Source organism: Brugia malayi, assembly GCF_000002995.4.
Source record: "Brugia malayi strain FR3 genome assembly, contig: Bm_v4_ChrX_scaffold_001, whole genome shotgun sequence".
Lineage (NCBI taxonomy): Eukaryota > Metazoa > Nematoda > Chromadorea > Rhabditida > Onchocercidae > Brugia > Brugia malayi.
Window position 1 is genome coordinate 20,464,506 of NW_025062479.1, and position 24,381 is coordinate 20,488,886.

Sequence of the window (24,381 nt, forward strand, 5' to 3'; positions counted from 1 at the left end):
CCTTTTTTCCTTCCCTTTTTTTGAAATATGAAATGCATCCGATTTAAAAAATTATCAACCATTACTGGTATTGCTGTTGCAGTTTGCCTGTCGAATGCATTTAAAATCATATTAAGAAGAAAGGAATATAGTTCAAATCGAAATTGGTTTTGCTAAATATGTTCCTTTATTTCCACAATTTTAATTCCGCTATGCGCATTCAAATAATGTAAAATTGGATGCTTAATATATTTGAGAATTATCATTATTTATCAGCTATATTATGGAATCAATTCTGCTATTACATAACTTTGCATTTAAGATAATAAGTTTGTTGATAAATTAACTGAAGTAATTTTAAGCAATTTATTAATACAGCAAATACACATATTTTAACTTAGTACATTTTTAGAAGCAAAAAGCTTTCATTTAATTTATCATTTTCAGAAGTAATGGCTTCTATTACTACATTGGTTGAGGAAACGCCATTTGCGCATGTGGTTGACAGTAACTTTGCAGATAGAGTTTGCGCCTATTGTATGATACCGGTATGGGAAAGGTAATTTTAACTGATCGTAAGTTGTACTGAAAGTCTGACAGAAATCGTCATATTCCGAAACGATATCTTGTCATATTTCGATTATATTTTTCTCTAGGATACTTTTAATCTTATAATTATGTAAACATATGGTTCGAGGTTAGTGATTATAGCTAGTTTTATCGTCTGCTTTGGCTCTTTTGCTTGGATATATGCAGAAAAAAGAATCTTTTCCTAGTTTTTCTTATCTGTTTTGAATAGCCTGGTAGTGATAGCTGAATTTTTAATCTTCGATATTGCTTTTTCTAACAGCACGTTAGTCCTACTTATAAAGATTTTCATTTACGTGTTCTAACGTTGAAGTTTAAATATATATACAGCGATGAAAAAAGAGGAGTTAATTCAGTAGAACAGTTAAATATATAGAAAAAGGTTAGATGTAGATGCAACAAAGTTTCAAATTGAAATTTTAACTTCAACTTTAAAATTTCAAATTAGCAGACTAACATGAAACCGAATTTGAAAGTTCGGTATATTTATTTGCCACTTGTACTAAGCAATTTCATAAGATTTGAGTTTGAAAATTGTGGAATTCGCAGAGGATATTTGAAATAGCTAATAGAAGTTGAAGATTATGAAAGATAGTCAAACGTGCTGTTGTTGCTTTCCACTGATTTGTTTGGATATTGATCAGATTTAACTTTTTTTTTTGTATTCTTTACTTTTTATCCTTGCAAACTGTGTTGCTTAAAATGTTCCGTTTTAGAGTTAATGTGACACAGTTGAGTCGTTGTGCTCGTTGTAAGTTCACCCATTACTGTAATATGAAGTGTCAAAAGAAAGATTGGCGTATTCATAAGGTTTGCTTATTTTTACTAAACTCATCTGTTACCCAAGTCCAATTTTGCATGCTACTTGTCAAAAAAAAAATGTCATATCAGTAGCTTACTTGTGAGAAAGGGGTTTTAAATAGAACTAGTAAGTGTCAAATAAAAGTTAAATATTAGCTGTTAATATAGATTGTTGAAATCTTTGAGTAGAATTTATCGAATATCCTACGAATTTCATATGAAAATTTCTCCGGTCACGAATCAGAATTCAACTACTAGTGGATTATATCCTTTTTTTTTTAAACCATAACAAGGTATTAGTTATATTCTTTTAACCATGACAAGGTTTAGAAACTATGCATAAGAATTCGGACAAAAGTTTTAGTCAAATGCATAAACGTGAAACAACCCTCAAAATACTAGCTGTTAAAAATTAAGGACCTAAAGTATGAATATGATTTGCATAAAAGCTGTAAATTTTGTGTGATCGGTATACTTTGAAGGCTTTTCCTTGCCTGCCTTTTTTGGAAATAGTATATCTACTACAGTGCAGTATTCACTGCTTAATTTATTTTTTTTTTCCAGGTAGAATGCTCATATTTGTCACGTGTAGCGCCACGCGTTCCGGAAGCATTATCTCGATTATTAGGTCGGATAATCACGACATTACGACACTGTGGTGATAAAAATCCTGCTTTTAATGGACGTATTTTTTCTTCCTTAGAAAGTCGTGAGTTTTATTCATTTTTTTTTTCTCAGCTGATTGCCAGAATCTCGTATATTCTGGAATAAGACATGCTTAAGATGGGTTGTGTGGTAGTCCTCGAAAGCGTTAAAAAAGTCCATGGTGCTGGCTATCACCAAATTCTACTTGTATGTTGTTTGAAACCGTTAAAATTGTGCTTAATTGCTGGTTTAGCTTGATTGGGATTAGAACTTTATTCTAGGCTTTTTTCAAGTTTAAGGTGCGTATGTTTCGTTCAACATGTGTAAATCTTCAGCAATCAACTTAAGGTTCCTGTTGAGGTTTCACTGGCATTCTCTTGCACTGCTTTTTTGTTTATTTTTTTTGCTACAAACAGAATTAAGGGAGTAAAATGAAAGCGATATATTGAAGACATATTTTATTTCAGATTCATAAAACTTGACGCTGCTAACTCATATAGAAAATGTAGTGTCTAAAAGTAAACACAATTTGTCAGTATTTATAGATAATCTTTTTCCAAAGCTTGACTGTCACTTCGATTAATTTGGATGTATCAAATGTAAGTATTTAATAACTTTAAAGATATTCTTGATATCGAAAGAAATGAGGAAAAGAGGAATGGATTTATGTCTATTGCATATGTCATAAAAGATTATCTTCCATCAGACGAGATGCCTTCCAGCACCGAAATATTCAATATTTTTTGTAGAGTAAGCTCAATTAATTTTTTTATTTTTATATCTTCTTTTCCCATTAAAATGATTCAGTTATTCATGATCTATGCCAAAACTGAGTAATTAGCTGTCGGCGACGATTATCATCTAGAAGTTCACTGAAAGACATGTCTGAGATGATATGATTGTTTAAATTTTTTGATATTTTTGGTCGTCCAGATACGAAGAAAATGATCGTTTTTATTAACCATATTAAATCTCATTGATGTAAAGGATGATTTAACTTGTGGTAACTGTTTCAGTAAGTTATAGAGTAAAACTTACTTTTTTTTTTTTCTTGTTTTAATATTAAGCAATGTTATATTATTATTTGTTGCTAGCAGTTGTTGAAAGAATTGAAGAATTCTAAAATTATATAATTTATTGTTGAGCAGTCATCATTATTTTTATTTTTTCTTCAAATAATTACAGATTATAATCAATACAATGGTAATCACCGACTCATGTTTAACTAGGACTGGTATTGGAGTTTATCTAGGGTTGGTTTTTTCTTTTCTGTTTAGCCAAGAGGAAGGCAAATTTCTTCCAATATTAAAAGTTTTATATCATGTTCGAGACCTAAAATCATTATCATTTTTACTCACTTTTCTTCGAATAAAAAATTTTACAATCAAAAAGAAAACGTTGTTAAAAATTGTTAAGAAACCATTTTCACATCGGTGTCATTTGAGTTTGTTGCTTTTTTCATTTCTTTCTAAAAGCAATATTATCATTTCCATGTTACGCTATCTTAATTTTTTTTAACTCCATCATTCTACTTTTTGATATTCTTTTTGTTCAGACTTTCAGCTTTGGATCATAGTTGTAAACCAGATGCATTCGTCATTTTCAGTGGTACGAAAGCAATTTTAAGATCGTTGAATAAAAATATAAAAGAATACAACAATAACGTTTGTTACTATCTTTTAAAAAAAATTTTTTTTTCGTTTTACTGTACGAGATAGCCATTTGTATGGATGGGAGCAAATCCAACCGTCCATACTAGAAAAGATCTTGTTTTCGAAGTCTCTTAAAGAGGTTTATATTTTCGGAGTTTGAATTTTGTTTTGTCTTTTCAATTTTATAAGATGTTATTGATTTACTCAACTAATACTTAGCAATTGTATATTAAGATATAAATTACAGCTACGCATTCCGTACTGTGATCTGTTAGAGCTTACATCTACACGATGTAAGTACCTGCAACTGCAGCACAATTTTATATGTAATTGTGAAATTTGTCAAAACGTTGAATTGGTAAGCTGTTTGCATATTAAGCAGTATGACATGATTATCTCTAAATTCTCAAACGCTAATAATTTCATGATTTAAGCGAATTTTAGGATCGACAAAAATACTCTCTACGATGTTCCGAATGCACAGATGGTTTTTGCCCATATAGTCCTGATGATGAACAGGCAGAAACGCGGTGTAAAGTTTGTGGCGAAATATCAGTTTTCAATTTTGATCATTTGCAAAAATTGTATCAACAGCTGACAATTGATGGTTTGGTTTTATAAAAATGGGAATCATTTAGATTTATATCTGTTGAAGAAATTAAGATTGTTGTAATGTTTGTGCAAACCTATTTTTGATCAATACGACATTGAAGTTTATTTATCGTAACCATATTTTTCTCTTTATTTGTTCCGTTGTTTTAAGGATCAACAGAAAAGGACTTAAATGAGCTAATAGATTTATATCACAAATCTGAAGAAGTTTTCTCACCATACAACGTCCTTCTTTGCAAATTTGCGGAAAAGATTATGATCTCAGCAATGAAACATCATAAATACGATGAAGCAGCTAAGTATGCCGAGAAAACCCTCATTTGCTACAGGTTAGATTTTGAAGGAAGTAAATGATTGAATTTCTAAATTTAGTAGGATTTAATGACAATCATGAAGATGAATATTTAGAACTTCATTTTCAATTAAAAAAATTTTGAGAACTTTATATTCATTAAATATATTGTATTTTTGTATGTTTTTCCTTAAAAATTTCACTTGGTTGTTGATGCAGTCTTTCAGGACATTTTATCCAAAAGGTCTTCCTCCACTTCCTGCGCGCATGCTTGAATATGCAAAGTTGTTGATGTTGCAACAAGATGAGGCAGCTTTTCCCATACTACGAGAGGTTCGCTGTTTCCATTTTAAATAAGCACTGTGTTTAAAATTGTTTTTTCGGCATATTTTTGCATATTTTGTTTTTTTTTTTTAAACTAGAAAATCTATTTTTCTTTAAAAAAAAAGTTACATTTCATAGAGTCATGCACATTTTTTTGCTGATTGCTAATTATTATTTTCCCAGTATTTTCTCCTGTTTCCTTTTAAATCTATTTTTTGTTTTATTATCGTAGTATATATTCTTGTTGGAATAGCAGTAATTACCAGTTCACAATCTCCGCACCCATCCTTTACCTAGGAGTTTTTTTTTTGTGAAAGATTTGTGAAATTTCCGACAAGTTCTGCAGTATCCCTTTTTTTAAGCTTTTTAAAAATCACATTTTTTTGTGACCTTCTCAAATGTCCTTAGCGTTCCATTAACCATTTAATTCATGGTAATATGGAATTTTACGAAATTTTCAGGCTTTGAAGATGATACGCGAAAGTTATGGTTCTGAAAGTAATTTTGCACTTACTACTGCCAAATTGCTGGATGACTTAAGAAAAAATTTGTCTGTTACTTCGTTGTAATGATGTGATAGGTGATTATGCGAAGTTCTTTTATTCTGTTAATTGATTGTTTTGAACCGGTGAACTTCTTTTTGTGAATTGTATATGTTTTTGTTTTGTTTTGTTTTGTTTTTTTTTTTTTTTTTTTGCGAATTTAATGGTTAATTTTTATCGAACTAGTAACAATTTATGTTGCTGAGGAAGTCAGGAGTTTTCGAAATTTCATCCAGTTTTCTGATGTGGTATTAAAAGCTGGGATTTTCTATCAAACGGTGAAATGCTTGAAAAGGATGAGAATGACAAATGATTGCTATATATTTCTATTAGAAACAGTCATGTGAAGGGGATTATAGCAAACAGCAAACAGTTAACCCCTCTTTCTACTTTCAAATCTCTCACTACAATAGTATCATTTGGAATACTATTGTAAATAGAATTATGCAAACCCTTCTAAACAAACTACAGTTAAACCACTAAATTTAGTGTTAATATTATATGAGTTGAAATACCAAAAAAAAAAAAAAAAAAAAAAAAGAATTTAGCTTTTGTTTTTGTTCCGTATTCTTTCTTTTCCAAAAATTGAAACCTGAAGATTGCATTAATATGCAAGGACATCTAAAGTTATATAGCACAAAAGTAAACCTTTTTATTAATTTAATAGTAAGTTTAATTATAATACTTTCAAGGGGAAAGCGCTAAACAAATTGTAAATAGAGGAAGTGAGAGGGTGGTAAGTGGTATTTGATGAAATACAATTTACAGAAAGATTGCAGTCTTGGATACTTGAAACAGTATTAGATCAAATTATGGAAGTAAGAGGAGAGACATGAGAGATGAAAAGTGTGTTTACAAAATTTTTATATCATAAAAGGATGCTGATTTATACTATTTACTTTCTCGTATAGTATAATAAAATTCAAGGAATTGCATTGATAGGACTTTTGCTTTGCTATCTATCATTAAGTATCATATAATATAGTTCGTGAATCCTATCCTAATACATTTCATTTTCAGTTACGAATATTTAATATTTTATAAATATGCTTATTATAATATTTCTATAATTATTATGGTGAGATAATATGTAATATACTGCAATGCACCTGTTATAATATATTGTTGGTGTTTATTATGATGTCAATAGAATTTTTTATAAAAAAACAAGTTACGAAAGAACATTTTGTCTTGCTTCAGGGAAAATTGGTAAGTGTGTTATTTAAACAAGCATGAAAGCATCCATTTTATTAATGAAAATTTCAATCATTTTTTTTTTTTTTCTAATTTCAATTTGCTTCGTATATTATATATGAACAAAGCGATTTTTTAATTTATTTCCGCATTTCTTTTTTTCTTTTTTGTTTTCAATTTTGCAAAAGCATTCATTGCATTAATAAATCTCATTTATATGAGATCAAATTTTTTAACAAATTGAAATCAAATCTGACAAAAAGAAAAATTGACTACAATAAATGAACAAACGCTATTCAACGACAAAAGGATCATTGAATTAATCTCGCGTTTGATTTTTGAATGAATATTGAATGAATAACCAGTTATTTTTCATTTCGTCTTGCTGGTGCTTATTTGACCAAAGGTTCAAATAAAAAAAAAGTATCTGAGTTAGACTTAACTAAACAATTTAAACAAAGAAAAACTCCTTGTCAAAATCTCTTTTGCATAGCTAATTTTAATATGTATTTTCGTCTTCACTTACCAATATAACATAATATTTGTTCTATATGTATCTATTATTATTATTATTGCTATTACTACTAATATTATTATTATTACCATTATTGTTATTATTATTATTACTATTTTTATTATTATTATTAATATTAACATTATTGTTGCTATTATTACTTATTATTATTATTATCATTGTTCATTACTATTATTGCAGTAATTATTAGTAAGTCATTATTTTTACTTAATCTGTTTTATTTCTCATCCCATAAAAAGTTTCACCAAAACAATTTTTTTCTCAGTCGAAGCTTTTTCTAATGCTAATAGTAAAGGCTAATACGAAGAATAGAAATCTATTTTAAATGAACAAATACAAAAAAATTTACCATTTTTCTTCTTTGTACATTCAGCTGATTTATTTTTAAGGAATTCAAATTCTTTTTCGATCTTTAATTTTTAATTTTTTTCATTCCGATGCAATAATTTTGTTACTGCCGCAAAAATTCTTTTAAATTTTGTGTTTGTTTTGAATCATTTGTCTTTTTTAATCATTTCATTATTATTATTATTTATTGCTATTAGTTATTTATGCTATTATTGTTACTATGATTTCTCTTTTTATCATTATTAAAAATGAAAGTTAAAAATTACTGCAAGTTTTCAATGTCACTTTTTTATTTTCTTTGATACGACATCTTATATACTCGTAAGTTATAATCTTTTTGCACAGTGATAAAATTACGTCGTGAATTGAACTAAAGTATGTTTGCTTAAATTATCGGTCGTTATTTGTTTATCATTTCTCCTAAAATCAGTCATATCATTTCAATCTGTCAATAACTAGAAAAGCGAAAGATGATTTTTTATTTTATTTATTTATTTATTATTTTTTTGGATTGATGTTTTTTCCTTCTTTTTCTTATCGTTTCTTTTACAATTTCAGCTTATAACAAAAATCAAGACAGAAAACTAGTAATGAATAACTCTTCTAAGAATAATTATTTTCTTTGTTTTCTGAATTAAACGAAGAAAAGTTTTTGCAGTAAAATAAATATTTTCATTGATTTAGTAAAAGTGAAGGATTTCCAAATCAGGAAAGTAAACCAAAAAAAAAAAAAAGAAGAAATAGGGTGATAATAGAAAATTATGATGGGTTTTAGTGGTAGAAACAATGAAAGAAAATGTTGACAAAGAATGGTGATAGAGAATAATGAACAACGACAAAGTATAAAGCTAATGATGTTAAAGCATGTTGTACACATTTGGTAAGTTCGACGCATTTAAAAGTTGACAAAATGTCAAAGTAAAATGCATTTTTGGGTTATTCAAACAAATTGTGACTGAAAACGATGAATGGAAATGTGAGCGTTTGAAAAAGTGGAAAAAGTACTTAAATAAATAAATAAATGATAAAATAGCATTAATAGCATGGATGAAATAAGTTACGAAAATATTTCAAATAAAGTAATTACATTGAATGGGATAAATAAATTTATGATTGGCATCTAGATTAAATTATATGTTTAAATTAATACAATGATTTGAGAATTTTTTTTTTAATAAATTTTCGGTTCGAAAACAATACTCTAACTTTGTATGATAATTTCCGTAACTGAATGGCATGAAAACTCCAATCATATGAGATGCATTTTTCACCTATTTTTTACCTGTCTTTTGTTTTTTTTTTTTTTTTTTTTTTTTACATTTTAGAAGAGATAGGAGAAATATATTGATACTGTTGAAAATGAACTAAAAAAAAAAAAATAAATGAAAACAAAATATAATCAGCCAAAAATTCAGATATTTCTTTCATATACTGAAAATATCATTTTCGATGTTTGAAACCCACGTGATTCTTTTTATTTGATCCTTTTTATTTGAAACTATCATTATTGACATGATAATCATGCGACACTTTCGTTGAATTGTTTTTAATATTGTTTTTGTGATGTGGATTGTGACAAATAGACGTTTTTTTTTTTTTTTTTTCATTTTTTTTTACTTTAAATTGTTTAATTTTCACACAGTTAAATCACCTCTATATCAGCCTTTCACTTCATTTTCTCTAAGGATTTTAATGATTTTTTCATTTTGAGAATAAATAATTTATTAAAATGTTCAAACTTCATTCTACTTTTTTCCTTTTTTTCAGAGAGACAAAAATGATTGATTTGATTAAACTAGCTCAATATAGGTCAGTTGTGAAAACAAAATTTTTGCTTTTTATTTTTTTTTTGAAATTTTTCTAAAAATTATTTCAATTAGTATTGAAATGTTTAAGTGTTATTATCGATTTCAGTTGTCTAATTATATTGCATTATAAGTTAATTAGCGCAATACTTTCAACTCTCTACAACCTTTTATTGCTTATTTATAATTTTTAAGCTGGGAATAAATTTTTTACATGTCACTTTGATAATTTATTACTTGTAATCAACTATAAGCTAATTATTTTTTTTATTTTTTCTAAGTTCATTATTTACAGCAGAATACTTTATTATTCTTTTATTGATTATTAATATGCACTCATTTCTATCTTCCATTTCATTATCTGTAATTCTGGTATTCTCAGAAATACTGAAAATTGTTCCAGCTATTTTCTAGAGAAAAAAAAAAAGAAAACTTTTACAACAAAAATATTAATATCAGACATTTTCCTTAACATATGAATGTCGAATATTTCTCTTATCTTTCCTTTAAATTCAAAAAACGGCATAGTAATATATGCCTGTCATTTAGTCAATCATTTTATCATTTAACTAATCTACCAGTCTAACAAATGATTGAAAAAAATTTGATGAAGGATATTTGAAAGATAAGAGAAAATTCACTTTTAAATGATAACCAATCAATATTGACTAATGGAATAAAACTTTATATATCCAGAGATTTGGATTAATTTTATTACTTTTTGAAAAAATATTCTTATGAAACAAGCAATTTCCAAACTGTAACAACACTTTTTTTTTTCTCGTTTAAATGTTTATCCATTTTTGATCAACTAAATTTGTTTGCGAATGACTTATCTTAATTTATTCATAAATTTTCCATTTAAGCAAAAAGTTGAAGTCACTAATAATTTAAAAACATGTGTTTAATTTCTGTGAAGAAAAAAACAAAAATCTTTGAAATTTAGAAATTTTAACAATTTTTTTTTTTTTGAAGAAATATGGTTTTGAAATATTACTGCTATATGAGATTAAATTACTTGCACAACATAGTTGAAGCACGAAGAAGAAATATTATATGATGATATGACGGTTTCACTTAATTTTTTTTTTATTTTAGTTATTTAATACAGATTCAATCCTATCGTAATATAATTTATTTGATGGCCAAAGGCGCAATCTTATTGCGCTTCAAAAAAGATACAAAGTATTGAATAGCTGATTTTACATTAGCTATCGATTTTTCTGAAATTATAAAAATGCAATATAATTTTTTTTTTTTTTAGCAAAAAAGAAAGAGCAAAATTTTTACAAAAACTAATAACAATTAGTATACCAGTTAGAGAGAAAACGTGTTAAAAATTAATTTTTTGTGTTGCTGAAATTAAATCAATGGAAAAAGAATATGAAAAATGTAGTGAATTAAACTGTTTTAACAATTTTAGTTTAGAAGCCTATTTTAAATATTGCTTTAATGATTTTAAATTAGAAAACTTCCTATTTCATTATATTATATTTAATTTTGAAAATATGTATTTACAATTTCCGACTTTTTTTTTTTTCAAAATAAATTTTTATCGAAATACGCAAATTTTCCCCAAATTGTAATAGGTATAAATATATTAATTATCGAATATAAATTAATCAATTAGCAATTAAATCTTCGAAAAAATAGGTTGCGACAAAAATTATTAGGTTGTAGTGAAAGGAATCTCAAAAATCTATAAAAATAGATTTTAATTATAAATTTATAAGTTTAAAGAGTGAAAAAAAAAAGAAAAAACAATATTTACAAACAATGATTTTGTGATTCTTAACTTTCTTAATTTGGAAGGAATGTTCAATTGTGGGGAATTTTTAGCAAATAACTTTGTCATTTGTATGCTTTATGTTAAACAAAACGTACGGAAAGTCATCATTTTCATGATTACCTTCCACACTATTAGCAAAACTTATTATGTCAATTCTGAGCAGATTATACACTGTATCAGTATCACGATGCTATTCTACTATTTTTATCAACATACACTCTATCACTATTAGGAAACATCGTATTACTGCTATGACAAATGATAAGCATAAGAAACTGTAACCATTTAAAAAAAGCTTTATAATTACTTCAATTAAATTGATTGATAATTGATATTTGCAGAAAAGATGGCTAAAATAAAAATTACTCCGTTTCTATCTGCACATACCAAACGTTATATTTTTATGACTGGATTTTGCGTATTTTTCATATTTTTGGTATGAATCATTAATTCCAATTTTTTGCTAAAATTTTGCAATAAATAATTAATTACCCATAAATTTTTGCCATTAATTTGAAAACTTGAATTTATACATCATTTTGAATTGCTAATACCTAATTTAAATGTTTCAATTTTTCAAAAAAAAAATGCTAAAAAACAAAAACTGCCATGACTCATTTCATTGTATACTTATTTTTAAGTTTCAAGTGAATAGTAAACAGAGGAAATTTTCAAAAGAAAACTTCTGCTATAAAATATTTCAATACTGACAAAAAGGGCTAATTATTTCATTTTAAACAACGCTAAATAGGAAAAAAGATGAATTTTAATCAATGTTTTTTTTTTTTTTTTTTTTCCTTGGATAAATTTGAATTTCAGATTGAATTTCGAATAATTCTTCTTACGATTTCATTTATTTTCAATTTGTTGAAATTTGATGATGAAGAACAAAGCGACGGTGCAACATTTCAATGTACTCAGACATATCCAATAAAAACAAAAACCGAATTTAATGTATGGATTGGAAGTTTGCAGTCGTTCGTGTAATATGCTTATCAGTGTTGAATTTTAGCAGGTTTTCAAAAATTATCAAAAACTAATCACTATAAGTTCTTAGTCGAATTGATAAATTTATTAGAATTTTTGATCGTAAACTGTTGAAAATTATTATTTAATTGCAATGATCGATTTAAAAGTTTCTTTTGAATTGTTAGATTGTTTTCAATTTCTTTTTTAAATAATGTTTGTTAAAAATTTTCAAGCATTATTAGAAAATATCGCTTCACTTTTCAAATAAAAAAGAAGGAAATTGCAAGATTAAAAAAAGAAAATCATTTTACAAAGATCTAATCCAATTTTTTTGTTGCTTTACACAACTTGTTCATTTTATTTTTTTCGAAAAATTTTTAGAAAATTCAACATTGAAATCTATCAGGATAATAAAAATGGTACCAAAGAATGTTCAGTTTTCGTTCATTCATAATTTCACAATTTCGAATTTTTATGAAAAGAAGAGAAAAAAAAATAAATAAAACCTATGTTGAATATTTATTAATTAATGAAACTGTAAAATTCAATTTGGTTCAACTAATCATCAGTATAAATTAGTACACAGACTATTTTGAAAATCATTTTTAAATTGCTTAATTTACAGATGATAAATCACAATAAGCTTTGTTTTTTGTTCCCTTATCTATTATCGATAGTTGTGATTATTTTTGAATTTTATAATTTCACTTTGTTACTTCTTTTATTCTTCTATGGTCAATCATTTTCTTAATTTTGATTTTACCTTATTTCTGGGCCATCGTTATTTCTTGTTAATAATTGAATTTTTTTCTTTTTTTTTTTTAAGACTTTCGACGTGTTTCAACAAATTATCGGTCTGAGACAAAAATCAAAACAACACTACACAGTGAGAAAGAAAAGTATTTTAGACGTAACGGAAGTATACGTTTTACCGTTTACACATGTTGATCCAGGTAAGTATGTCAGTTTACTAATTAGAGAATTTTCAAAATATGTTAATTACAAAAAACCAGATGTAGCTCATCATTCTAAAAACTGATTAATTTACTAATCAGGACTATTAAAATTTATTAATTACAAGAATGATTGTTTTCAGATGTATCGCATTGTCTTAAAACTTTCAGAACTTTTTTCTTTTTTCGAAAACTCAGTAGCGTGAAAGATTTGAACTGATGATCTATCTTCAATCGTTGTATTTACCGGATAAATGCCGAAATATTCTACACTTATCCAGATTTAATAAGGATGAGAGTATGAGTAGAAGTAGTAGTCGAATATGAATATGGAATATAAAATTGGTTGATTCAATTTATGATGCGTTTTGATTTGCATAATTCATTCACATTCAGCATAATATCATTACTATGTTATATGCAAAATTATCATATATTATATATGAGAATCATTGTCGTTTTTTATTCTGTGGAAAATTATTTTTTATTCTGCAAAAAAAAATTACATAAACAAAAAATTGTTATAAAATATAAACAGGAATTCTTTCAAAAATGTTTTCAATTTTCAACACATATTTTTACAAAAAAAATTTTATAAGCTAAAATTTTGTTCTGCTTCTTAGGTTTTTTTTTTTTTTTTTTTTTTTTTAATTTTCAAATTTGAAAAAGAGTTAAAAATTATCAAAATTCAATGAAAAAAAAAGCGAATCTAATTAAAATGAATTTTAGGTTGGCTAAAAACATTCAACAATTATTTGAATGACACAAATGCTATATTAGATAATATGATTGTATTTATGCAAAATCATCCACGAATGCGTTTCATGTGGTGCGAAATTGTATTTTTGGAGCGATGGTGGACAAAGCAAAATGAAAGTGTCAAAAGTTTAACACGAAAGTATCAAATAATTATATTTAAAATATTATCTTTTTTTAAAAAAAAAAAAAAAAAAAAAATGGCAGAAAAATTTCAATTGTTATATCAATTACCAAATTTTTCCTATTATATCAAATGAACGGTTTACTTTTTTTTTTTTTGGTTTTTTAAATTTATTTATTACTCTTCATAAAAAATATATCATTTTATAAGATATTTTGATTGAATAAAAAATAATAAAATGAAGAAATTTTGTAACTTTCTGACTATTTAAAAAAATTTCGAAAACAATCTAATTATACTGTTCAGTGAAAATTAAATTTATATTGCTTAATTGAAACTTAAACAACAAAATATGACATAGAAATTTTAAGACTAATTGAAAACAAACAGTTAGAAATTGTAAGCGGTTCATGGGTAATGACTGATGAAGCAACAACATATTTTCCATCGATTGTGGATAATATTATCGAGGGACAACAATATGTAAACAATGAATTAAGTGTGAATTTTCAATCATTTTTCTTATTTTGACTAGAAAAAAGATTCTTTTTTTTTTTTAATCCGTAATTTTAATTTTATCATAAAATTGCTGCAGATATCGTTTTCTTCAAAAAAAAGAGTTACTCAGTTCTTGTATTCTACATCATCTATTTTGTTTACATTTCTAAAAGGTACTAATTAAGCAATAGTAATTAATTTAATTTTTTAGTTCTGAAAAAACTGAATCAACATGAATGACTATTTTAAATGAAATGTATGTGCATTCATTTATAATTTATATTACGTATTTCTATTATAGCATTTTAAAGTTTATTTTCATTAAACATTAAATTTTTTAGATGTACAAGCTGAAGTGATGTGGTCAAATGATCCATTTGGTTATGGGCCATCAGTGCCATATTTATATACAAAAACAGGTGTCAAACGTGGCGTAATTAATAGGATTCATCATGGTCTAAAAGCATTTCTACGTTATCATGGAGCAATACCATTCCGTTGGCAACAATTTTTTGGTAATTTTTTTTTTTTCTAGTAGTTTCATTCAGTCATTAATGCAAAATTCACCATTTATCATTTTTGAAATGTAAAATTTAAGTTATTTACTCGCTTTATTTCATTTCTCCTCCATCATAAACCATTTGTTTTGCTATCAGTTAAGAGAATTTTTGACGTAATGAATATGAATTGAAATATTTTATCTGTAAAAGAAATAACCTTTGAACCATTAATCTATATGCTGCTAGTGTTAAAAATTTGTTTTATAAAGTAGAATTAATCAATTAATTATTACGAAAATTCTGGAAGAAAATTGGACACAAAATAAAATTTTCATAATGAATTTAAATGAAATAAGCATTTAATATAATGAATACTTAATATACTTTTAAATTTTCAGATGTAAATGATGAAAACGAAATGTATACGCATGTATTACCATATAGCCATTACGATATACTAAATAGTTGCGGACCGGATCCGGATGTATGTTGCCAATATGATTTTAAACGGATAAATCATTTCACATGTTCAAATGCTGCGCCTGTACCGATTACAGACTCGAACATTCGTAAAAGGTAAGTGAAAAGAATGTTTAAACTTTAGCTTTCATTCAATCAAATCTTTATTCAGAAATATTTGCCTAAGGGATATAATATAGAAAGCATAAATTAGCATATCTGAAAAATTGATGAGTGTTAATCATTTGAGTAAGACTGCTAGAGATTCTAAAAAAGTTCTAACTAAATGAATAATTTATTTAGCTAATATTTTTGTGAAGAAAAAAATTAACAACAGATTTTTTGAGAAAGTTTTTAAAAATTTTTTTAGGAAAAATATAATATTTAAAATAAATTTGCAATTTGAATTACAGCTATAATAATTTGCTATTTGTAGAGCATTAATACTGGAAAAAGCATTTCTAAAAATGTCACTTCAACAAGGAAGCAATATTTTATTATCGGTTTGGGGTGATGATTTTCGATATGCTGAATTAGAGGAATGGTATCAACAATATGATAATTTAATACTGCTATTTGATTACATCAATAAGAATTCAAAACGTACAAAAATTAGGTTAAAAATTTATGTCTCCCTTGATTATTTTAAATCTTTGAAATTATTTTTCGTTTAAATTCCTGAGCCTATATAAGAAATTGCCTAAAAAAGAGGTCAAAAAATTAAGTTATATTCTTTTTTATATTTTCTAAAATTTCTACAAAGTATTCACTTTTTCATTTATTTTCATATACGAAAAAATTTTAAAAACATTTATTAATTATTAATTAATTTTTTTTTTGTTGATTTGCCAATAATACCTTTCTTTTTGTAAAAAAATTGAAATTTTTTGAAAAAAGACATTTTCGTTTTCTTTTTCAATTTTCCTTCCAATTTTTCAATATTTTTTTAAATTTTCTAGTATTGAAAATATAGATTTGGTACATTAATGGAATACTTTGATGCATTAGAACGAAACAATAAGATTAAAAATATTATCCCAGCAACTTTATCGGGTGATTTCTTCCCTTATCAATGTTCCGCTGGTGATTATTGGACTGGTTATTATACCACACGGCCATTTTATAAAAGACAAGAACGAGAGTTGCATGTAAATTTTTTGGATTAAATTTCATTTAATAGTAACAGTTTGCTTCTCTGCTATGCATAATTTTAGCTCGGAATCTGAATAAAAATTCTAAAATATTTCGCGAAATTAAAATTTCGGAATAGTTTTGCATTTTCGAATTATACTTTTCTAATCTAATCACTAAAAATATTGGGTTCAAAAATTTCTCAATTCTATTTAAAATATCATTTATTAATATGTTGTGATTTTTATTTCGCTTCTTGGGTTCATCATAAAATTAAGCTTAAAGTTGTTTTCTTTTTCTTACAGTTTGAAAGTTTAAATCTTGTTTTATCCAAAAAAGTGAGCAATTTAAAAAGGAAATTAGAAACTATGCAAAGGTTTCAGTCATTTATAAGAGCCTCCGATTTGCTAACTGCCAGTGCATTAATAAATTTGTCAACCAAAAGTCGCCAAATTATTCAACAGCAGCTTACGATAGCTCGACGAAATTTGGCGCTTTTTCAGCATCACGATGCTATTACAGGTTAATCATAAATTTCATCATTTTTATTTCTCTCTTTCTCTTTTTCTGAATTTATTATTTATATCTTGAACAGAAGACATACTTCAGCTTGTATTTAATTTATAATTTTACTTTGCATTTGCGAAAATGAACTTTTTTTTCCTTTCTTTTGTTTCAATAATTTCTGCAAATTCGATTAAATTATAGAAAAAAAGATGTTAGTTTTTTTTTTTCTTTTTTTTTTTAGGAACAAGCAAAAATCACGTTATGAAGGATTATTCAGAGCGCATTTTTGCTTCGATAAAAATTGCTGAAAATATGCTCCGTATTTCATTAAATGCATTATTACGCTCAAATAATTTTGAAATAGTAATTTCTGACAATTTGAAATAAATTTTCTTTGATTTAAGAAACAAAACCGGAAAATGTTTTTTTTTTTAAATTAATAAAAGGTGCAGCAAAAATTTTATAAATTTGTTATAAGATGCGGCGAAATTGGATTTTTTGAATAATTTTCAGGACAATATTCCATTAGTATACAATGAAAGCAGTAGCAAAAAGATGGTCATTGTGGAACAGCCAAAGTATATTATACTTTAAAATTTCTCTTATATAATTAAAAGTTTGACATTTGTAACACTGATGAATTTAAATCTAAATTTGAAAGTTTTCAATTTGAGCAAATTTTTATGTAATTCTTTACATTTTATCCTCATTATTTGATTAAAAACCTTAGGAAAAATTTATACTTTTGCTCTACAAAATACTAATTATGGTAAAAAACTTTTTAATACACAGTAATCTTCAGGTGTGGTACTGTATTACATATTGATGTAAAATACAATATCGCTGTGAAATTAAAAAACAATTTCTTTTTTCATCAAATATATAAACAATTTTTCAAAAAATAAAGAACAATTTTTTTTCATCAAAAATCAAATTTTGTCATTCTTTTTCATCAAATATATGCAACATAAATGGTCAATTAATAGGACAATACTTATATACAACAATCAACCACATGGAAGAATGGAATTAATCGAATTGCAAATATCAGATCCGAACGTAATTGTAATTGGAACAAATGGACCTATTCAAGCTCAAATAGAACCGTATTTTGATACAGTTAGTGGTAAATTAACAAAAAGTTACCTGGTAAATTAAAATTTACTTATTTGAATACCAAACAAATAAAAGCATTTTAAAGCTAAAATTTATTTCACCAACGTATAGTGAGCAAGCAAATTGGTTGATAATAGAATTTTAAAATTTGTACCAAACTATAAGACTCCAATTATACTGTATTTTTCTTTTCCTTTTTTTTTTTTTTTGAAATTATTAGTTGGTTCAATAATTTTCAGTTGGTTTTCTCTGCACATCTCAAGGCTTTATCATTTGTTCACTTCACAATTCAAAAGAATCATGCCGCAACAACTGAAATTACTCAAATTTTAACACCATTAAAGTCGTTAAGAATGACAAAGTATATTTCAAGGTGTTGTTTTATTATGCTTTTTAATGTCTCAGAAAAAAAAATTGACAATCAATGTGTATGATGAGGAAATATTTTCTGGAATTATCCGCGGTAGTTTATTAATTTCTGGTAGACATCAAAACTATTATTCATGTTTCTATATTCTTTTAGTATTTCAAAATAATAACACACCAATGAAACAAAAATATTGGTGGTCATTAGGCTAAGAGTACTTAGCTTCCTTTGTTCATCAGCTTCTTTATTTATTGTACTTCGAGTGCTGCATATATCGATTAACATATACCGGATATTTTTTCAGATAATCAATTCAGCATAGAAAGAAACAGAATCTGCAATTAGTTTTATGTTAACACTGTTAAATATATTATTTTGAGATATTAACAATAGTTGATTTAATGAGTTTTTTTTTTTGAAATATTGATTAGAAAGTTAGAATTATAATTTTAATTTTTTTGAAGCAAATGACAGTTGGATTCATTTTATGCATTCATTTTATTTCAGCAATTTCCACGTTAAAACAATAAGCAAAAATGAATTTTTCCTTCAAACACAGCGAATATTAGTGGAATTAAACCCTAAAAATGGATTATTAGAGGTATTTTACAAAAATCTTTCATTTTTTCTTTTCCTCGAATTGCGATCATTTGAACGTAAGACATCGTTAATTTTTTAAATGGTATGAACAGAATCTAGTTCTTGCAAATACTTTAAAGAATTAATAAAAATTTTTAAAAATTAGAATATATTATAAAAATTTTGTATATTTCCATCTTCAAATTAATAAAATAAATGGAAAAATGATTAGTTGTTAATCAATTAACGATCATTAAATTATCCATTCAAATAATTCCTCTCAAACAAAATAGTCGCATAAAATTTCGCTTGAATGAACTATTTGATAATAATATCAGCATTACTTTTACTGACCCTCAACTAGACGCACCATCGGGGGTCAGCTCAATCGATGTACAGCGTACTTTCGAAATTTTTGTGCTCAGTTCTTGCTGTTCATTGCAGCTAGCTACGTTTTTATCCATCTACGAGCCAACTAATGTACCGCTGAGTTAAAAATAAGAAATAATTTGAAGAAAAAAAAGCAACGACAATAATAATGCTTGTGTTTATTTTGTTGGTAGCATATAATTTATAAATGCTTATTAAGTTAATAAGTTAACAATAAAATTCATTAATTTTACAAAGCTTTCGCCTTATCATCATTATTATCGATGGTTAAGTAATACTTGGGTCAAACATAGACATCAGCAACGCAGATTATCATTATTAATATTTACTATTAGTAATTTTTGTGCAATTTAAGCATATGTTACTAATAAAATAATATAAATCAATCGTTGTTGTGCTGTTTTTGAATCTCGCTAATGATCTTTCCGCAGGTCCCACCTACGGAAACCTTGTTACGACTTTTGCTGGGTTCAGCAAAAGTCGTTTTCAATAAAGATTCACCATCCTTGAAAGGTATAGAAACAGCAGTTTCCGCTTTTTTTGAAACGGCTTAATCACGGGCAGCGAGGGGCGATGTGTACAAAGAGCAGGAACGTAAACATTCAAAGGAAATAATTGCAATTCCCGATCCCGATCACGGAGGATTTTCAAGGGGTTACTAATGCCCTCCAGTAATTCCTACAGTACCACGAATTATCGAGAGGGAAAGTTGAAAAGGACTTTGAAGACAATAAGGCGCGAAACTGCTGAAATGGTGAAATGGAAAAATCGACATTCAACCGACCAATTTAGCAATCTTAAATCATTTATTACCCATTAATTTTAATCAGTAAAGTCTAAGATATCGGATACTAAATTAATAAATAATGATTGGTGTATTTCCGATTGTGTGAGCTGCACTTTTAACACATTCATACAATACAATTGGATGAAGTGTTTTTGAAGTTGATTTGTAATTTTTCAAAATTTTAGCAAAAAAGGTTAAAATTAATTTTTAATTACAAAAAAAAAAAAAAAATCTAGGCGATATATACGAATGTTGAAACAGATGGTACAAAACGATTACGGTGTAAACAAGAATTCAGTTATTACAAGAGCATCTTTAGCGGAGCATATATAATGGCACTTCAAGATGCAGAAGTTATAGTAAGTGAAGAGTTATTTGCACTATTTCAGGATGTAAGATAAAAAATAATTAATGAATTTATTACAACATTTTAAAAGTTTTAATTTGAAGATTTATTTATCGTTTTTAAGCAAATATGAAGCTGTTCAACTGTCAGAAGGGATTTAAATAAAGTTTATAAATTAAAAAATATATATTAAATTTAATTATTAATCATGTATAAAAGAGTTAAATTGATAAATTTACCAACAAAAAAATTCTTCGAAATCTGAAACATATAATTTACTTGCTTTTTTTTTTTTAAATTGAAGTGATTTTGTTAAATATTTTGATTAATAAGAGGGAAATTGCAGAAACTGAAAATGACTGAAGCAGAAACTTTTATTGTTTCGGGACCATTGCGTCAAATTGCTTACACGTTATCAAGATTCGTAAAGCAGCGTCTCTCAGTTAATAATATTTCAGGTATTCCATTTTCATACTTTTTTTTTTCTTTTTTTTTTTCGTAGAGAAGAAAACTGTGTTAGATTTTTAATAAATTTTTAATTATTTATTAGAAATTCTTGGCATTTTGTCAATCAGTTGAAAAACAATTCTTTATTTTTATTTTTATTTTTTAAATTTTAAATGGTTTGTTTTAAGGAGCAGAAGAAAACCGCTTACATATGCAACTTCGTATTGATATACGAAAAATGTCAGATGCTGAGTTAGTCACAAAATTTGCAACTGATATGATAGCAGATGATGTTGAATACTATACTGATAGTAATGGTTTGCAAGTTAGTTTTTATTATGTAAATAATTCATTAATTTAATTGATGAAAAAGTTCAAATGATAATTTATGTATCAAAATTTAGTCATTATAATCATGAAAAATAAAAAAAAGTGCTATTACTTCAGTTACATTAACCGAACATAACTTTGGTCAATTATTTTTTTTTTTAATATGCTTGCTCTCATTTTATCATGATTTTATATTTCAATGATAAAATTATTACAATGCATGAAAAATTATAGTTCAGTTACTTATATATTTAGTTCTGTACCTGCTTTATATTAAACAAGCATTTAGCAGTGTTGAAAAAAATTAAACTTTCAAATACTCATTTACTTATTTCCATAATTATGATTTGAAGAAATTGTTAAAAAATCAGGTTTTTTTTTTTCCACTTAAATTGAAAAAAATTTGGAATAATGTGAGTTTGCATATTCATTTGTGTATGCATATGATGTAATTTACACAAAAAAAAATCATCAGTTTTAAAGGCTAACATCCAATAATAAAACAGAGCAGATTTTTTTTAAACAAACGAAATTCCAATTTTAGTTATTTAAGTGAATATCAATAAAATCAAGTTTTAGTTAATTAAACGAGCTGAATATGATGCATCAAATCGACCAGAAATGAATTATTATCCAATGCCAACAGCAATGATACTGCAAGATCGGTCAAAACGACTTTCAGTTCTTAGCAATGTCCCACATGGTGTTAGAACATTTAATAAAATAAATCTCGAAATTATGCTTGGTAAGCAATAAAATTATTTTAAGAATTAGCAAGCATTGAAATGGATGGAAATTAAATAATTTTAATGCTCTTATGTAATCATAAAATAATTGAGCTCTTATGTAATCATAAAATAATTGACTATAAAATTGACACAATACGATTCATTTCCACATTCCATTTTTATAGATCGTCGCTTAAGTACTGATGATGGAAAAGGCCTCGGATTTAATGATGATGGTTTACCGGTAGATAATTTACCAGTTAATATGGCATTTACATTTGTTATAGAACAAATGACAGTTGCTGATAATAAAGTAATCGTTACGTATTTTTAATTTTTGAAAAGTATTTAAATTTTGATTTTTTTAATAAATTACGTTTTGAAAATTCTCAAAAATATAAAATATTAATCATTGTTGCATAAAATTAATAGCATATTTTCTTGATCTTTCTTCAAAATAAAACAGTTTTCTGAAGGAAATTATTTCCCTTTTTTAATAGCAACAACGACAACAGCGACGATTTGCATATAATACGCTTAATGCTCATTTAGCTCTTCAATCACTTATTTATCAACCGAATATTTTTATCAGTTCTGGTATGTGCTCATTCTAGTTGCTTCAATCAATTATTATTAATGTAATCATATCACCTATGATAATATTATTTTACCAATGATCATGATTTATTTTAAGCTGAACTTAGTTTAAATATAGAAATGTCTTTCCAATAAAATAAATAATATAATGGGTAATAATTTCTCAAGTTCATAATTTTCAAAATTTTTTCGAAATAATATTTGTTAAAGAAATAACTTATTAGTTAAAGAAAAGAAAATGAGTGAAATTTGAGGAATTCTTGAAAATTCACCACTTTATCATCTTCAATCGTTTCCATGTGATGTGCAATTACTAACCATTCGTCCGTTAACATATGATATAAATCGACGATTGATGATATTGCATAGAGCGGGTATTGACTGTACTACCTTAAACTCTTCAATATGTCATGGAAATGAACTTGATGTAAGCTTTATATTTAATAAATATCTTTAACACATAACTCATACTGTAACTAATCAGGTTTTTCATATCACTAAATTGATTGTAATGCTCGAATGAATGATTTCAGTGAAACATTTAAAGATAATAAATGTTTGTTTGATGGATTTTTAAAGTTTTTAAGTTTTTCTTTTTGAAAATTTGAAATTTTTATGGTACGTGAAAAATTCTTTTTAATTGAAATTTTTTTTTTTTTACATGTTTTGCTAAAATTTTACACAACATAATTGTCATAATCAAGGATAAATGCCTACTATTAAACTTTTCATATATTTGAAATTTCCTTATTTATGCGTTGCTTACATTAAAAAAAAAGAAAAAACTACAATTCTTATTATAAAAGCAGTACGAAATTGCTTCACACTGTAATATTATAATTCTTATCGTAATTTTCATACTGTATTATAATAATCCAATAGCGGGTTACTGTAGAAGTGAACTTTAGTCAGCGCTGAAAAAATTAATGCAATCTCTTGGTGTGACGACAGTGCAGAAAACATTACTGAATGGTATCAAGCAAATAAGCGAAGAAATGCCTTATCAAATGATGACATTCACTTTGGAACCAGCTGATTTTGCTACTTATCTCATACGCTTTAATTAATTATCTTAGCAAAGAAATCCAACTTGAATTATTGCAAAAGAAGATTTGCTTAAATTTTATTCACATCTTCATTTACGTAAATTTAAATCAAATTTTTTACCAGAAAAAATGTGAGGAAAAATTCCAATTTAAAGGCTTTATGATGTCAGAGAATCTGAACATTTCTTTTCCATTATTAACTCATTAAAAATTTTGAATGGTAATTTTTGCTTCAATCATATTTTGCAATTTTTAATTGCTTTATCCAAAGCTAAACTTTATTTCTATTTTTTTTTTTTTTTTAGAAAATGATTTTCTTTATGAGAAATTCAATTTATTTCATTAACGGTTTGAAAGGTTATAAAATTTTAAGCCACTATATAATATCACATTAAACAATAAATGTTTTTCGTCAAAGAACAGAAGAGAAAATAAAGTATAGTAATTTTATTTAAAAATTTGCTTCTGTTTGAAAATTTGCTAGTCTATAAATTTGATATTCAACATAAATTATTTCACGCACCTGGATTGTAAATAATTTTTTCGTATTTGTGATATTTCAAATTGCTCGAATTTGTTAAGCTACCTTTTGGAATATCCTACTTTTTCTTCTCGTCAATTTTTTTCGATTATATTATGTGCTCA

The 24,381-nt window shown here is 26.1% G+C and overlaps 2 protein-coding genes across 2 annotated transcripts; both read left to right on the forward strand.

The window, feature by feature from the left end:
* Window positions 1-431: 431 nt before the first annotated feature.
* Bma-set-14 (MYND finger family protein) lies at window positions 432-5,462 on the forward strand (the record flags this gene model as incomplete). The annotated part of the gene is made up of 11 exons (XM_043075547.1): window positions 432-538; window positions 1,284-1,377; window positions 1,933-2,077; window positions 2,636-2,763; window positions 3,199-3,266; window positions 3,569-3,677; window positions 3,913-4,023; window positions 4,110-4,272; window positions 4,429-4,606; window positions 4,797-4,902; window positions 5,355-5,462. 11 exons carry the CDS (start codon window positions 432-434, stop codon window positions 5,460-5,462), a joined length of 1,317 nt encoding a protein of 438 aa, XP_042931481.1.
* An 8,363-nt stretch (window positions 5,463-13,825) lies between these two features.
* Bma-aman-3 (Uncharacterized protein) lies at window positions 13,826-23,757 on the forward strand (the record flags this gene model as incomplete). Its single annotated transcript, XM_043075548.1, has 20 exons — window positions 13,826-13,926; window positions 14,280-14,407; window positions 14,748-14,921; window positions 15,305-15,482; window positions 15,802-15,981; window positions 16,339-16,513; window positions 16,880-17,018; window positions 17,245-17,366; window positions 17,517-17,581; window positions 17,990-18,152; window positions 18,359-18,492; window positions 18,994-19,087; window positions 20,479-20,601; window positions 20,935-21,046; window positions 21,224-21,360; window positions 21,945-22,110; window positions 22,279-22,406; window positions 22,594-22,690; window positions 22,945-23,117; window positions 23,599-23,757. 20 exons carry the CDS (start codon window positions 13,826-13,828, stop codon window positions 23,755-23,757), a joined length of 2,748 nt encoding a protein of 915 aa, XP_042931482.1.
* Between the last annotated feature and the right edge of the window lie 624 nt (window positions 23,758-24,381).